This window comes from Psittacula echo (assembly GCF_963264785.1).
Source record: "Psittacula echo genome assembly, chromosome: 11".
NCBI classification, from domain to species: domain Eukaryota; kingdom Metazoa; phylum Chordata; class Aves; order Psittaciformes; family Psittacidae; genus Psittacula; species Psittacula echo.
The window spans coordinates 18252462-18269849 of NC_137746.1; the positions used below are offsets into that span (position 1 = coordinate 18252462).

Here is a 17388-nt window from a genome sequence, read left to right on the forward strand (position 1 = left end):
ACTGTAATCTTGCATCCTAAACAGACTAAACATCCACAGAGGGCTGTTCTGTGCACTGCATTCTACTCATTCACAGTGAGTTCTAGTAAATAATACACAATATGCAATAAAATAGTGAAGATTCTTCCTTCTAGTAGAAGAGACAGACAAATGAACTGATTTAACACTAAGTGCCATGCTACACATCTCTCCAAAATTGGGGTATGAAAGCTGACCTTTCTATTTGAAAATCTGTAGCAGTTATATACGAGCAGTGTAGAGTCCTTGATACACTCAGCCTTACAACAAAGGGAAAAGTATGGAAGTACCATTACCTTCCAGTTAAACATGTGGAACTGACACCAATATGCAACCACAAAGGAAATCCATGGCAGGGTAGGAATTTGAGCCCAGGTCTACTAATGTTGAAAGCTACTGTCACAGTGAGAGCATTATCCACTCTTTCTTATGCCTTTAATTGTGGGAGAGAGTAGGAGAGGTGGAATAAAAACTGCCACTGAACTGTTAATATCAGATTGCCATCCACTTGAGCCTTTTCTTTTTCCCCAAAGGATTATTTCAGAAGAAGGTAAATCAGATAAGTTAGAATATTTAAGCCAATGCAGACCAGAGATTTAGAGAATTCTGGCATGTCAGTAACTTTCAGAGTATCAGAGGTGCCAAACACACACACATCTATCTCTTAAATCAATAACATCTGGAAATATTGCTAAAACCCATCGTCTAACAGTCAGAGGTTAAGGACAGACTCATCACCTCCTCGGGAAATGTTATTACTCCGGCAACATCTTGGGAAAAAGAAATCTTGCTCTTCAGAACAATTGTTCACAAAGGGTCAACTAAGGAAGTAGCAATAAAAGCTGACATTTCTCACTGGCAACATGCTGTTCGTCTCTGCTTGTGCTGGCAGGTTCCTCTGCCTCCCCTCTGTTTGATGCTGATTCTACCTCATATAGTAGAGAAAGCTCAGCAGTTGGCAAGATCGAAGGGGAAGAGTATTCAGGCTGAAACAGTTTGAAGTAGTTTTAGCTGCAGAATCTCTTTTCACAATGATGGGGTGTGACCTAGTGAGAGCATGTCCCTTGGCATGACCTCCCATAAGGCTACAATTTTAACTTTGGTAAAGTTATGACTGGTATTGCCCCTCTTCAATCCAACTATGAAGAACTATTTCAAGCCCAGGCAAAAGCAAAATGACTAAACCTGAATAACTTTATGAACGGTAAAGTACTGGTGCAAACTGATACAGGACATAACAATACATTTTTATCCCTCTTTGGATTCCTCAGTGCTGAGGAAAAAGAAGGAAGAGAATGTATCTGCTGGTGGTTTCCTGGGTGTACAAATCTTAATGTGTCAGCAAGTACCAGGTACTCCAAAATCTGAATGCCCTGACTAAAGGGTCACCGAGATGGTGCTGTGAATTCTTAACTGGGTAAGATTTCTTCACATGGTTCTCTAGATCATTAGTTTGCTTCTTGAAGCCCTGTTGATTTTCTGATTTACCAGTTGCATGATTGACTACAGATTATAATGTTGTGCTGAAGATATCACTCTTGCTTTAAAGCTACTTGTTGACAATTATGCATAGAAGAACCATCTAGGAAAAGAATGAAAGCACTTTCATGATCATTAGGAAGCAACTGTAGAGTTTTTAATCTAACACAACTGCTAAGGAAGAGACTACTAAGTCACATGAATTGGGGAATGGATCTGTCAAACCCAACTGAACCTCTGAAGTAATTTGGAACTTTCACTGACTTTTTTTCTTTTTCTTTTTTTGTTTTAATGATCCTTTATATTTCAGGGCTTCATGCCAAAAGTCACACAAAAATGGCAAAAGCTGCTCAGAAACAAAATGCACCAGAAATTCCAAATGACTACATCTTCAAAGATCAGTTTTGCAGTGGGGAGTACTTACTATGATTAAAGCTCCATAGAAGTAGTGACTTGCCAGCCTGTATTTCTAATGAAATTTCAACTCACATTCTCAGTAAGTTGGTTTATTTTTACTACACAGCATACCAAAACCCCACTGCATACTTTTATGTACAAACCTAAATCTCATACTAAGTTCTTTCTGGGAAATTTGCTTTTATAATTTCTCCATTCAGTGCTTTCTATCCTCCTAAGCATTTTATTCACAGGCTAATAAGGACTTTCTTTTTCCAGTAATCATGGGGAGTCAGCAAAACAGCTTTGGAACTTTACATATACCATAGCGACTACTCTGCCCAATGCCATCCATTAGCGCCCAAGCCCTGTCCAGCCTAGCTTTGAACACTGCCAGGGATGAGGCAGCCACAGCTCTGGGCAATCTGTGCCAGCGCCTCAGCACCCTCACAGGGAAGAGCCCTTATATCTAACCTGAACTTCCCCTGTTTCAGTCTGAACCCATCACCCCTTGTCCTATCACTACAGTCCCTGATGAAGGTCACTTTCCAGCATCCTTGTAGCCCACTTCAGATATCTTTGGTTTTTTCTTATACTTGAAACTATTTGCATGCCTCCACAAAATCCCCAACAGTGTTTGAAATTAGGAATTGAAAAGAAAGATTTTTTAGTGCTCTGAATGGATGCATATTCAAATGGGGGGGGGAGGAGGGAGGAAGAAAAAACATGTTTGGAGTTGTGGCTAGCATTTGTCTTTACGCCAAAGCCCTGTAAGACCTAAGCAGCCAAGAAAACATATGTCAGGGAAACTTGTTTGCAAAGTGCGTTAAAATTAGTTCTTCATAAAATCCAGTTGGTAATTATTCATTAAAATACACCCATGAAACATCTGATACCCACAGTGACAGCCAACCAATTTGTTTCAACATTTGAATATGACACCACACAACCAGTCCAGTGCCGCACAGCATTCAGTAATAACAGTTCAGCTGTCATAAGGTAACTTTAAGGTGGCCAGAGCACCTAAGCGTGTTTGAGCACTGGCTAAAAAACAAGGTAACACTGAGGCTCTCTGGCTATTTAAGTTGTTTTAAATAAAGCCATTTCCTGCTATAAATAAAAACAATTTTCATTTTGACATGGAAAATTTGTAAGTATATGACACTGCTGGAAATGAAAACCTTACCACTTCATGCACTACCTTATCCAGACATTATAATGATGTTTTTATCTAAGGTTACCTTATTCCATGTGTCATTTTAAATGTTCTACCAATGTGTAGCATCATCGTAATTGCTGTAATCTCTGCAAAGCCACTGCATGCACTATTTGACATCTACAGTTCATTTTCTATACATTATCAAGTTCATTAATACCACTACCTTCTCCTACTTTCCTATTGATCATTCAAGCCTGCAATGTGCATTTTGTTATTTCTATGTATTACTAAACAAGTTGGAAGAATTTTGCTTGAAAGCAATGCATTCCTGTTTGTAGTCTGCTTGCCACTCAAAACTGCATTTTCACTTTTCCCCCCAGAGCTCCATTCCCTACGCACATGGCACACAAGACTGCTTCTAGACAAGTTTACAGCTACATCAGTTTGACTGACTAAACCAGGCATTTGGAATATTTGCTAAACAGTAATACTGAGAAGGTTAAATCTCAGCAGGGCTCTCAGACAGGAACTGCATCTTGTTGTCTCAGGTTAATCATGTACCTAATTTGCTGATTATTGACTTGCTCCCACAAAGGATTTTACTTGGCTTGACATATCAACACTGATCAGTGATGAACTGTCAAGTGTAGTTGTTCGCAGCTTTACAGCTCATGTTCCTAACCTGCAGAAACAAGGATTTTAAATTTCAATTTTAAAATATCGTCTGGTGTCAACTTCAGACTATTTTCATTAATAGAAACCCATTCTCCTCTTTTCTGTCAGACAAGGCTTCTTTTCACTAACTCAGGTCTGTAACAGGTTGCCTTTCTTCCTCTAAAATTATTTCTCTTGGTAGCAGCTTGGCTGAACTTTGATTGCTGGGCAAAAATGCTAAGCAATCTTCTGCTGTACCACCCTGTTGACAAGCAGTAAGACCCAGCATGAACATGGGAAAGCAATTCTGTTGATTATACTGGTGGATTTCATGAATTTCTTTTATGGAAAAGGGTTGGAATTGCTTCCTCTAAAGCCTAGAAAACAGGTTCTCTAAGGAGTTATCCAGCCCAGTAGGAAACACAGTTGATATTTCTCATTATTTAATAGATCAGAAAGGTCACAAAATTTATATCCAATCCACATAAGGTGGAGAGAAAGAAAGAAAGGAAACTTCACCTGATCACAGTCTTCTGAGATGAGAACATCATAATGAAAACTAGAACACATATATTTGATCACAGTGCAATAGAAATTAAAGTTCATCTTGAATTAAAAATAAAAGTTATACTACCAGTTAAATCCAACTGGATTTCTTGTGAAAGATACAGGCAACCCTTCATCATGTCTTAGACAATTATAATTAACTTGTATTTATAGCTAAACTTGATGATTGCTTAGGAGCTTTGGTTACCCTAAGTCATTTTCACCTCATGATTTATATATTTATTTGCCTTCCTCAGCTAAATTGCTGTTTCTTACAAAGGAGGATTGATAGGGGAAGTGAGAACCAAAATTCAGAATTAAATGAGACATGGTCAATATATTATGCCATTCCTTCACCGAAACAGTTAAAGACATAATTTTGCTCTCAAAACAACATATTTGAAGAATTACAGCCAAAATTAAAACATTTTTAGGGTTCCTACCCTGGAATATATTCTCAGAGGATAACTTCCGTGTTGCATGGATGTCTGGAAATGGCTGAAAATTAGTCAATAGCCCACTACAATCTCCACAATGTATCTAGTCTTTGTATGGAACCTCAGGATGCTGTATGATAACCTCTGGCTATACAGAAAACTATCCATTTACCCTCCCCTCCTGGGGTTGTGGACTGCTGATCCTTATTTCTAAACAGGCAGATATATCAATTCAATAACTCACATTTTTAAACAGCATATTACAGGGGTCTGATGGAATTTGGATAGTCAAAGCTCCTTGTTCACAAATTCTTGGAAGGAGAGGTCATGAAACCATGTAAACCTCTCCTTTCCTCCCAACTCTCTTTAAAGATTTTGGTTTACAATTCAGATTATAGGCAAGAATAAATACCAAGGAACAAGCAGCAATGCAGAATAGTTCCTTAAATTTACCTCACATTGGGAAGCAGATCCAAACATCAGTTAATGTGTGTTTTCCCCAGAAAATTAATTGGTTCACTGTTTGTACCACGAGTTTGTGCATACACATGGACACAGTTCACCTAGGGCAATATGAACATCCTTCTCCTATATGGCAATATGTAGCAATGCAATTATGTTAAAGCCTCTGGGCTTTTAGCTTCAATCACGCATTTTAACCATCTAGGTAGCTGCAGTTTACTACAGTAGCAGCTCTTCGTAAAGCAGGGCAAGGCATCTAGAAATGTTAAATGAGGCTTTCCCAAAAGGAATTGTGCAGTCCTACATTTGCTTTTTGGAAATCCCATACTCAATAAAGCATTTCAAGTTTAGGTGGTAATTTCGGAATGAAGAACTGATTTTTACCAGCAAGGATATGCATGAAGAAAGGGATCCTTTTCAAAAGCTGGTTGCTATTTTTGCTTCCCTTGCATTCTAAAGAACGGAGGCTTTCTTTTTAGTATGTGTAACTGCAAATATATTATTTCTCATTACAGTTCTCATCCAAGTAAACGGAAAGCCTTACATTCACATTAAGGAGTTTTCAATATAATAACAAAATTTTCTCTGTGTAACAGAAAATATAGCTATATCTTCTCCCAGCAATTAAAACACCCACTGCACAACCAAAAAGGAAGAGATAGTTCAGTTTGGTCTCACTAACTTTACTAATCTTTACCTACGGTTCTTAGGTATGCACTACAGGGTCACCATAAAGATGTGGTGTTACTGAGTTTTCATTATGAGGCTGGTTAGAAATCAAGTTTTCCAATGGCAAGACTTGCCCCGTGTCTGAGTCAGATGTTAGACCTAAATATCATTCTTGAGGGGAAAGCAGGAAAACTAGAGCTCTTAAACACACAAACACATGGCCACTGCATTATGTTGTCCAGTATGGCTGGGCAGCGTGATGCCAGTCTGTTGCATACCCCAACAACGACATTCCAACAGCCTGTGGACATTAAAACTTCTAGGAAGACAGAAACTATATGTAGTGCTTTGATACTGTGAGTCTGACCAACACTGCTTATCATTTTTGACTGGTGTATAACTGGATAGGTTTATCCCAATTGGTGCCAAGACTTTGTCACAGATTTAAAACCTTGAGTGCCAAACTGCAAGTTATCTTAAAAACCTGGATGGCTAGAACATCATTTACTTCTTTTTATCAACATACTGTTGAGGTATGTAATAACCTAGAAATAATATCAGGGAGTTCAGTCAAATATCACAAATTAAGTAATTCCCAGGAATCCCTAAACTTGAGGTCCATAAGCTACAACACAAATCTAACACAGATGCTCTAAACTTTTGCATTTTGACATTTAAAGCCAACAAACACATTGACAAAGTACCTGGGCATGTGATGGTGGGAGTCCTCTTCTTATATAAACACCAAAAAGAGCATCCTTCCCTAAGGATATGTTGAACTTCAGGAACTGTGGCTGGGTGATATGGATCTGAGACCGCCAGAAAACCCCAGGGGGCACTTCCTGAGTGACCCTGCGGCCAACTTCTGTTTCTCCGCTATCTATGCTGCTATTCCTAGAGACCCACGGGCCTATAAAATAAAAGCAAATAAAAATTAAATGAGATAAGTGCTTTTAATACAGGTGTTTTTATTTGAGATGAACATCTGTGGCAACGTTACCTTTCAAATCAAACTGTAACTTTCCTTTCTTACTCTGAAGCAATCTGCCCACTGTTTCAATCAGTATGTAAGAATATGGCCCCTGTATTTGAAAAAGATCTTTTTCTGTGGAGTATCTGCAGTCTTCTACTCCCTTCAACCCTTTAATTCTATGATTGCTCTTTACTGATCAAACACAGTAGCATTAGAGAATCAATGAAGCACATGAGAGTCTCCCTGAGCTCTTTTCAGTTGCGTCATGTACACAACCAGGGTATAAAAAATTATCAGAAACGTGAACTTTAGGGGTAACTTCAGTCTAAATGAACTGATTGCACGTTTTTATTACCACTGTTTTACATAGTAAAGTAGTCCAATGAACTGCAGGCCATAGACAGGAGAGTTGACAGAAGAAATGCACAGAAAAGGATTTAGAGGACAGTTTCTGTACTCTAATGTGCATCTCTCCTTATTTAAAGAAAGTTAGTACAACTCAATGCATTGCCTTTTAAGTTCTCCCTGCCTGAAGCAGGGACTATCTACAAGTCTTTCTCCCTTGTGCTGTGGTTAGTTAAAATCCATCATTTGATGGTTCTTCAACATGCATTATTGAAGATAATACACAAGACCTTTCCGGTCGAGTGCTCTGGCTTCCAGCCCATGAAATAGTCCGCCTTTAAAACATGGTGCAAACCTCTTCTGTTCTCAGCTGAGCAGGATGGTTCTGAGGCTACACGTTTTTTAAACATGGAGTACATGAAGAGTTAGCAGTGCTTTCAAGCTGCAGGATGTAGCTACATTTGATTTGTGTTCCATATTCCCAAACAACATGGTGAGAAATCAGTTTTAGAACTATTACAACAGAAACTATAAAGATCAAAAACCCACAGAAAATATGTTAACAATCACAGAAATGTAGCAGTACCATCAATATCACCATTTCTACATACAAGACAGTAGTGACACCTCTAATACAACCTGACAGTATTAGTGTAATCTCAATGTTTACTCCATGTTTTTTCATGGTGCAATGCTGTTTTCAATAAACGGCAAGTTACTTTTGAAATATATTCCAGCACTGCATGAATGTAACAGGATGGCACAGAATGACATATAATTCCAGCAGGTAAGTACATAACAGCTTTTCTGTCTTGACTATCTTTAATTGAGAGAGCTGCAATAGCACGGTTTCAATTATAGATTCCAAATTATCTATGTTAGCAGCACTTACACTTGTACATAATGAAACAGATATTATGTTGGCACTGTTTTGAAATGGTAAAAGAATGCTCAGAATACCAGCTGCTATACAGGTTTTGGCAACTTTTTTGTTTTTTCATTTTCTGTGTTAATGGGTCTATGATAACCTCCCAGCACTAACACAAACCAAAGACAAAAAGAAAGCAGAAGCTGCTGCAAGGACAGGCTGCAAAGAAAGGAAAACCGGCTGAAAATGTCAAGCAATGTGCCTTCAGAGCCACCCAAGATCAGAGGTGTCAACGAAACTCAAACACATAATGTTGCATAAAAACTGTATTTACTTTGCAATGGATTACTGCAACAGCAGCTATCTCAAAGTTCCTATCAAAGTGAAGTGAGGAACCATCTTACCAGAATTTAAACTAGTCCTTACGCACCTGTATAGGAAAACCAGGTACAGAGCACACAACATCACCTGTTGAATGTCGTACTGGAATCACTGGCAGAGCTGGGAAGTCAGCGTAAGACTGAGGACTCCTTCCTCTCCTTTGTGTGCAGTGTTACACTTCCTTCACTTCACAATTCCAAGTTATGGTAATAAATGATGATTTTTTTTCAACATATTTAAAAAGTTTGCTGTTAATGATTTCTTTGGAAGCAGATTGTGCATACTTAAACAGCAGGATCCAACCTGAGAAGAGACTCCTTGGCACATTCTAAAGAGCCCTGCTCTTCAGGATCACTATATCCATTGTCAAAGTGAAAGAGTCAAAGAAAAAGCTATTTCCAGGAAGTATCAGAGTAGGCATTATTATTGTGATAAAAGTAATACAGGTCGGAAGATTAACAGACAGTGTCTCCTGAAAATCTTGCAGTTGTTAGCTTAAAAATTGGTAAAAACTGCAGGTCAGAATTGAATTTGTACATCTTTGGAAGCACCTCCCCATAGATGCTCTTTTTCTGCTCTGCAACACAGATGACCTGGTTTTCTAGTTGTCCAACTGGGACATTTCAGTGTCCCAGGAAAATCTACCTAGGAAGAGAACTGTGACAGCTGTGGGCATTCAACACAGCAGAGGATTTTTAGAGGAAGTTAGATGAGCGGCTATCACAAGTGATCAAGATCTACTTAACTTACAACAAAGAATGGAACAGATGGATGCCCCCTGTATTCCAGTTTGTATTCCTGTGGTATGGCATGCATGTGCCACGTCTGTGAGAAACAGCTGCTGCCTCACCTCTGACATACTGAAAGGGATCCTTCTTTTTGCTTCTAAGAATTTAATACATGACATCCTGGTTTTATGGTTCTACATTACAAAGCTGAAATAATACAATTGAGAAATGCTTAAAGTTCTATATAAGTTCTATATTTGCAAGTTGAACCAAAAACTTATCAAGTTTTAAGTCCAGCAAGCTATCAGAGCTCTAAAGATAATGCGTTATTGAATCATACTTGCATAAATTCTTGCAGAGTTACTCTTATTGGTATAAGCCAAAAAAGTAGTGACAGCATCTTGGTTCTGCTCCTTGCTTTGACACAGCACCTGTGTTGGTCATGATCTCGATGTTGTCAGATGACTACTTGTAAAAACAGAAATATTAACAATGATCTGAAGATGAGTAATGCAGAGCAGTCACATAAAAATACTACAGGAGGCATCTCAGCACTGGCCACTTCATGTTCCTTCCAAGTTAGAAACCCAGAAATGAAATGCAAAGTACATATGATCACTAAATCCCTTTTCTTAATTAACAGGCTTAAGTTTATTTGTTTAAACTTGAAGAGCAGAACATGAGCCTTGCTTTATATTTGCAGTGCCTTTTTCTGCACTTACAGCTTCACTTTCAGAGTCTCTAGGGGCAGAGTTTGTAAGTAAACTTTTTTTATAGCTCCCTTCAATCTTCGTCTCCTCATGTACAGAACGCATCTCCCCACCTGACTGTTTTGAGAAGCTTTTCCATTTTGATGGACCACTGCAGATCACACTCAAACAACATCAGCTGCATGTAAGTGAAGGTACAGATGTGACAAACTGACAAATCAAGAAGACTAACCCAAACAACTGTGAACAAATAAATCCCAACATCATTATCTCAGCTGTGGGTGACTGTTTTAGGGTTTCGTCTGTTTATCTCATAACCCCATGGATACTTGATTTTTTTTCTGTCATTTCTTCTCTATAAACATCTACAAAAGAGAGTTTTAAAAGCATACTTCTTCATTTTACCCAGGGGAGCTATTTCAATCATTCAGTCAAACATATATTTATCACCTAAATAACACTTATTCATTTAAACTGCTGTGTTATTTACCCAGTTGAATTACTGTTTTGGCACATACATTTGAAAAGACAGTTTTAGCATTCGCGTATATTTGCCTCTGAAGCTCTCAAATAGGCAGCACATGACAATAGGGATGCAAACTCCCCCTGCTCAGCTGTCAGCAGACCTCATCTTGGAGCTGGAGGTCAGTTTCAAGGTGGCAGCTGATAGGACATGCCCGGTCAACCTTTAATTTAACTGATGTCAAGCAGTGTCAGCTATGGGGGTAGAACTGTATCTACACTCAGATATGCTCGAGTCTTTATTACAGGCTCCTCTCCCATAGTGGAGTTAAAATTAAAACACAAAAATGAAATCTGGCTACCAGCCGTGTCAAGATCCAGACATCACATTGAAATAGCAATCAACTCCAGAGCTTTGCTGAGTGCCTTTAGAAAAGTGATGACCGTAAACAGCGCCTTGATAGCACTCTTCAAAAATGCCTAGCAGAATAACTATTCCATGGGGTCCATAATGAACTACCAAGATTATCTGGACATTTTCAGATTACATACAAGAATAAATATCACCAATGTTGGTTAAAGAGAAACGGTTTTCACTTCTCTTCCCTGTACATCTGCATTTCTTACAAATCACTGCCATAGGCATAGCTTTCCTTATCTTTTTATCTAACTTATTTTATGTTGTCCTTTGTTATATAGTTAGGGATTTTCACAGATAACTCTGAATTCCAAAGGAATTTATGGTACAGCTGTGTAAAGGAAACCACTCAATATAAAAATACACTCCACTGACCTTTTGCCAAAAAAGAATGCATGGAAATTACTATGGTTTTCAATGATAGCTTGATTTTTTTCCTGAGACAAATTTGCTACTTATGTGACCAGACACTTCTTACTGTTTCAGAAAGGCAAACAAAAAAAAAGTAGAAATTGTCTCTTCTGTATAAATTTCTTCAGTAGAAAAATCGGTGCTATGCACTATTACCACACTGATCACTCCTATATGAACTTATGCTTCAGAATATCTACCGCTAATACCTAAGTGCCCTAGGACCCAAACGAAAACAGATTCTTCTTGAAATGTGTACAGTAGATTGACTGTTGATGCAAAATAAATTCCCACAGCTACAATAACGTAAAAAGCCAGGAAATGAGAGTTTGTCTGGAGAAGCTGCTATGACACGTCTTGAACTTCAGTTATGCTGAAGATGCTGAGGTACTAACGAGCTCTATTTGTGAAGTGAGGAGGAAGGAAGCTTCTGAATTTGTATGAGCTTCCAGGAGTCCAGTAAAACACCTTTTGAAACAAAATCAAAACCTTAGGTTTTCTGGTCAGTGACCCTTATTTCTATTGTGGCAAAAGGAAAGAAATTCTGTAATGACAGCGTCTGCTTAAGATCACTGCTGGGGCTCAGCTGCACTCAAACAATCTGGCCCTGCAGGTGGAATTAAGAAACATGCTTTAATACCCTGAGACACCTACAAATTTAGGTACATCCTCACATTCATGTGGGCATGGCTTCACAAGATTCATTGTTTTCAGAATAAAGCAAATGATAACTGAAATAAAATAAAGATCTGTCAATTCATTGCATTTCAAAAGAACTAATATATACTAGCATGAATTTCTACATCAACATAACAATCATCTCCGATGGCATATAATACACTTCATCACCTAACTTTAACCACAGCAACTCATCACCATCAACACAACCACAAAAATAAGATTCCTTTTCTGTTCTGTTGAGCTTAGTCAAATACTTCGCTTTTGCCAAGACATCCTTAGAGCCTGGTCTATTTTCAGAAGACCACATCTGCAAGCCTTCATAGCGTCCATATAAATACTTCTGCTTGCTAATGTGTTAATTAAGATCTACATTACATTAGCCACATAACTACTTAATTAGATTAATCCACCTGGAAAATGATGGCATGTCTTGATTAAATTGAATGAAAGTAACAGAAGTGACATTTAAAATACATTGATTGTTACTACATTTTGATCATCTGTCTCAAAGTGTCTGAAAGGAAACAGTAGAAACCAAAAGACTCATGTTGCTCACATTGTTGATGAAGTATGAGTTTTTCATCTTTTTATCCTTTGTAACATGACAAAGAGTTCTTTCCAGTTGTTCCCAAATCCTTACACTTGTCTGATAACCAGGATTAGGTTTCAGCAACAACACAGCTGGGGGTGGCACCAGTGTCTCAGGCAGTCAAGTCAGGGCCTATTCTATTTGCACCTGAACCCCAACTCATCAATACATAAGGGTGGCAAACCTTCCCATTTAATCATTTTGTTATTTCTTTAGCATTGCCTGTCTGCTGCATTGCTAATGAAATATCTTAACTATTAGAAAATCATCACTTCTGTGTGCAAACCAAAAGGTGACTCTGAGCTGCAAGTATCTGGCAGAGGTCGCACAATCATTTGGAGAGAGCTGAAGACGAACTAGCCAGCTTCACAATGACAGCCCAGTTTAGCTTTTCATATCTATTCAAGGCAAATTTTCCCTCTATCATCTCAAGCGAGTAAGATAACTAAGTAAGATAAATTTAACAGCAAATTTAACTTTCTTCATTTCCTTACTCCTATTGTATTTACAAGGCTGAATTTGATAACTGGAAACAAGCTTATTTTGTTAACTGGAAACAAGTATTTTTCATGACAAGTCAATACGTTACCATTTAATTAACTGTTGTTTTGCAATGCACACACTGTGGCAGACACAGGGAAATGTCTCTTAAGCAGAGCGTGAACCTGGCTCACGCTGGTTGGTCCAAAGAGACACAGACCCTGGCTTATGTGAGTATCAGAACACAAATTCAAATCTACCTTTTCCAATTAGTCATTACATTCATGGTAACCGATCTTTCAGGCCCACAATCATTTTCGGTATCTTTTAAAATGCGGATTTCTAGGATCAGAGACCACAGTCTCTTACTACTCTATAGAACCTTATTATAGCAAATAATCAAGAGAAAAAATAGTAAGTAAATTTTGAATTATTAGGAAATCTGTTAGATTTGTGAGCACATCAAGGACAATATGTCATAAAGAAAAAAACTCTACACCAAAGCATTCTTTACTTGCAAACGCAGCTGGAGTTAGTTTGAATATTTCTACATAAATGGTAGTTTATCTTGGGTGTCCTCTGAGATGATTAAAGCTGACTTTTGTAGTATATGCTGTCAATTAGAAAGGAAACAGCAAATAGATAGTCACATATTTTATGGAAATGTGGTCTACCTACTACATAACTTTAAATGTAGAATACATTTTTGGCATAGATTAAAAGAATCTAGGTATAGAAAATTCCCATAAGGTCATCTAATTCACTTCCTTGTGAAGATGCAGTTATTCCCAAACATGCCTTTTTTTTTTTTATTTATTCCCACACTTTCTCCTAATTTAGATTTATTACACAAAAATTCTAACACTATGTCTGTAACAGACAAAATGGCTTCACTCTCAAAGTTTTTTAAATGTCATATCTATCTATCTATCTATCTATCTATCTATCTATCTATCTCATCCCTCTAGCAATTCCACAACTCCATGGCAGTGCCAGCTTTTTGCTTTTGTGTCTAGGAAGGGAAACTGCCTTATCATTTGTACTAAGAAAGGAATTTTTCTTTACTTCTGTCTCTTAATGTAAATCCCTAGTTCAGCACAACTTCCAGGGCATGGGGGACTTCACTTGCAGTTTTACAGCAGCACTGAGGATGTTTTTACCCACTGCGCTTGCTTGCTCCTTTCAGACATCCCCAGTATTAGCGAGATGGAGTGTGTAATTACAAAAGCCCTGCAACTGTGTTATCTCAACAGTGAATTTTGTTTTCATTCAGATAGGAAAATGCAGTAATAAAGTAATTTACACTCCTCTTAAATTGCAGTTTTCTTATTTCATACCAGAATGTAGTCTCCTAATAAGGAACAAACAGATCAAATTGAAATATCTGCTTTCCCCCCACCCCCCCTTTCAAATTGCTCTGTTTTAAAATGCCTTGCTTGCTTGCTGAGTAGGCACAGCTTGTGTTTAAGTGGCCGTTCTCAGTCTAGGGGTTAAAGGTTTCTTTGGGAGACCCATGTTTTGAAAAGAATGGCTTCATCCTGAGTTGTGTCAATTATAGAAAGGTCATTCTCCACAGCCAGAGCCTCGAGACCTGAAATGCTTGTTGTGTTAAAAGCTGTCAGAGGCTTTCCTAAAAACTGCTGGGATAGCAATATTAACTCGGACAAATTAAAGGAAAGGTGAGGTAGAAAAACTTTTCACCCTTCCCTGCTATGAGAATTTGTCTTTCAGATATTCCTTGAGTTCATCCAAACCTGTCAGTCATATTATTCCACTGTGGAAGATACCTTGCCTAAATATTATTCTCCTTCCTTCCCCCAGATTATCAACATTTCAGCAACCTTCTATAAAATGTCAGAAGAACAAGCACACTTTTCCAGCATGCTCTGAGGAAAGCTGGCTGTAGCAACTGCAGACAACTACCAGTTCTGCCTCCTTCTCTACAGGAGGTTACCACTCCCCAAACAGCCCGCATCTTGGCCTCTTCAAATGTGCAAAGCTCATTAGAGTGGGCCTGGGATGAGCTGCCAGGATTTGCACTGAAGTGCCCCAGGCAGATGAGCACATTCCAATTCAACAATCCTGCTGCCCTATATTTGCACAGAGATGGCAACAAAAAGCTGCAGGGGAGGGAATTTGGAAACGTGTTAAGCACTGCAGTTGTCTGCTAAGTGACCATAATTGCAGACCTGAGCTCTTCAGGTTCCTGCCTAAAACCATAGGGTCTCTCACCTGTGCACAATCTGGAAGAAGTTCGGCAGTGATATAAACATTCTGCCTTGTACTTGAGGCTGTGCTGTTCGTCCAGGCTGACCTACAGTCAGACAGCGAGGAGAGCCAAGCCAAGGAGCATCTGTCTGAAAAGCTACAGGGTTTTGCCATCACTAGGATGCAGGATTTCATGAAAAGGAGGAAGCCAGAATTAGCACACACACACACATACACACCCCTGGAAAATGTGAAGAAGCTGGGGTGCAGCAGCATCATTTATTAAAAACACAAGCATATCCATGAAATGACTGGGCACATCAAAGAACAAGTCAGCTTCCTTTCCCAGCTCTGCTTTAACTGTTTTTTTCCCAATACATCCAATGCAAGTATCCTGTGTTAGAATTTGTTTCTAACGTTTGCTTCAGCAATCAGGAGTTGAACACGAGCCACAGGTCCTGAGAGCCAGACAATGCTTAGCTCTGCACAAAACTCTTCTGTTGACCAGTAGCAAGTGCTCTTATTTCTCCTGCTCCAGTCACCCTGTCCCACTTTCACAGTGCACTAGGACCTGTGAGGTGCTTTGATTAATTGAAAAGTTCTGGTCTGTCTTCTTATCATAATTTGTGTAATAATCAGGGAAAGCCTTATCGTGATGCAGGAAAGAACCCCCTGAACCTCACCAGTCACAAGCATTCAATTTAAATGATTAAAATCCTTTTCATGGCATGCATTTTCTCTCAATGTTTAACACATGCTCTCTCAGTTTAAGAAAGTATTGATGTTTCTAGAGTTTCCCCTCATTCTTCTCATTGCCCTGTCTCTGCCATCCTCCGCAGGAACACAGTTTTTCTTTAGGATAAAAAGAAACCATTTGTTGCCAACATTGCTTATGCTAAACCAGATTATTTACTATGGGTAAAAGTCTTCTGTCCTTGATGTTTTCTGTTAGAATCACATCTGAGAACAAAGTAAAACCAGGAATTTGGTCCTGGCTGGAAGCCGAAGGTTTTGACTTCTCTCAAGCAGTACAATGTACCCCTCCTACTGAGCCAAGCTTTTTCTCTGAGGTCTCTAAGCTATACCTGGAAAGAGGACATACAGCCAGTAAAACATATGGGTTTGGACTGATCACTTCATTGAAGCATCTAAGGGAGCTCATCTGCATTAGTAAATGAGGATCTAGGAACTGAGTGATTTTCATAGAGTCCCAGACTGGTCTGTGTTGGAAGGGAGCTCAAAGCTCATCCACCTCCCTTGCCATGGGCAGGGACACCTTCCACTAGAGTAAGCTGCTCCAAGCCCTGTCCAACCTGGCCTTGAACACTGCCAGGGACGGGGCAGCCACAGCTTCTCTGGGCACCCTGTGCCAGCGCCTCAGCACCCTCACAGGGAGGAGCTTGTGCTAAGAGCTCATCTCAATCTCCCTTCTGGCAGGTTAAAGCCATTCCCCTTGTCCTGTCCCTACAGACCGCCATCCAAAGCCTCTCTCCAGGTTTCTTGTAGCCGCTTTAGGTACTGGAGCTGCTCTAAGGTCGCCCTGGAGCTTTCTCTTCTGCAGGTGAGATGATTTTGTGCACAAGCGCAGCGGGCAGGAGCAGGAACAGCCGTGCGCGGGCAGCGCACCGGCACCCGAGCGCAGGGAGCACCAGCAGGGGCCGAAGCCGGCGCTGACCTCGCACCCACGGGTGCCGCTCGCTACGGGGCCGGGCGCGAGTCCGCAGCACGCCGGGCGCGGGAGCCGCAGCCTCACCTCTGCCTCCAGGTGGCGCCGCCGCCCCGTCCTCGGCGCCCGCACGGCCGGGCCGCCGCCCGTTGCTGAGGGTGGGTCCGTCCGCCGGGCGCAGCCGCCAGTTGAGCCCCAGGAGGTGCATGGCTGCGGGGACAAACCGACAGTCAGTGCGAGAGCAGCGCAGAGCAGCGGCGCGGGCTGCCCCTACACCGCCCCGGACCGCGCCGTCAGGCAGCAGCCTCACAGGAGTGTGAACGAGGCAACACCCCCCGCCCCAAGCAAGCCCTGTTGGCTCGCACGCATCTGCCTTTCTGTTGTTGATTTCAGTTCTCGGATCTTTAGAACTGCTGAGACACAAAGGAACAGTGCGCACGGCCCCGCATATCAAACTGAGCAGAGCGCTCTGCTCAGACCGCAGCATCCCGCACAACCGTCCCGGCTCACACGCTCCAGGCGGATGCGTTCCTGGAAACAAAGCACCACTGCAAATACCAGCTCGAGTTGAAATTATAGGTGATAATTTATACGTTGATTATAAAATTAGCTTTAGCCCTATGTATGCTAATGACATTGTAATGCAAT

The 17388-nt window shown here is 40.2% G+C and overlaps 1 protein-coding gene across 5 annotated transcripts in view; it reads right to left on the minus strand.

Annotated features, from left to right (window-relative positions):
- TENM2 (teneurin transmembrane protein 2) overlaps positions 1-17388 on the minus strand; it is a gene marked incomplete at both ends in the record, with an annotated part of 540785 nt that overhangs the window by 112536 nt on the left and 410861 nt on the right. For all 5 annotated transcript variants that reach the window (XM_080627345.1, XM_080627344.1, XM_080627343.1 and 2 more), the window contains 2 exons: positions 6525-6730; positions 16828-16950. In XM_080627345.1, coding sequence (XP_080483471.1) covers positions 6525-6730; positions 16828-16950 — 329 coding nt within the window. The remainder of the gene's footprint in view (positions 1-6524; positions 6731-16827; positions 16951-17388) is intronic.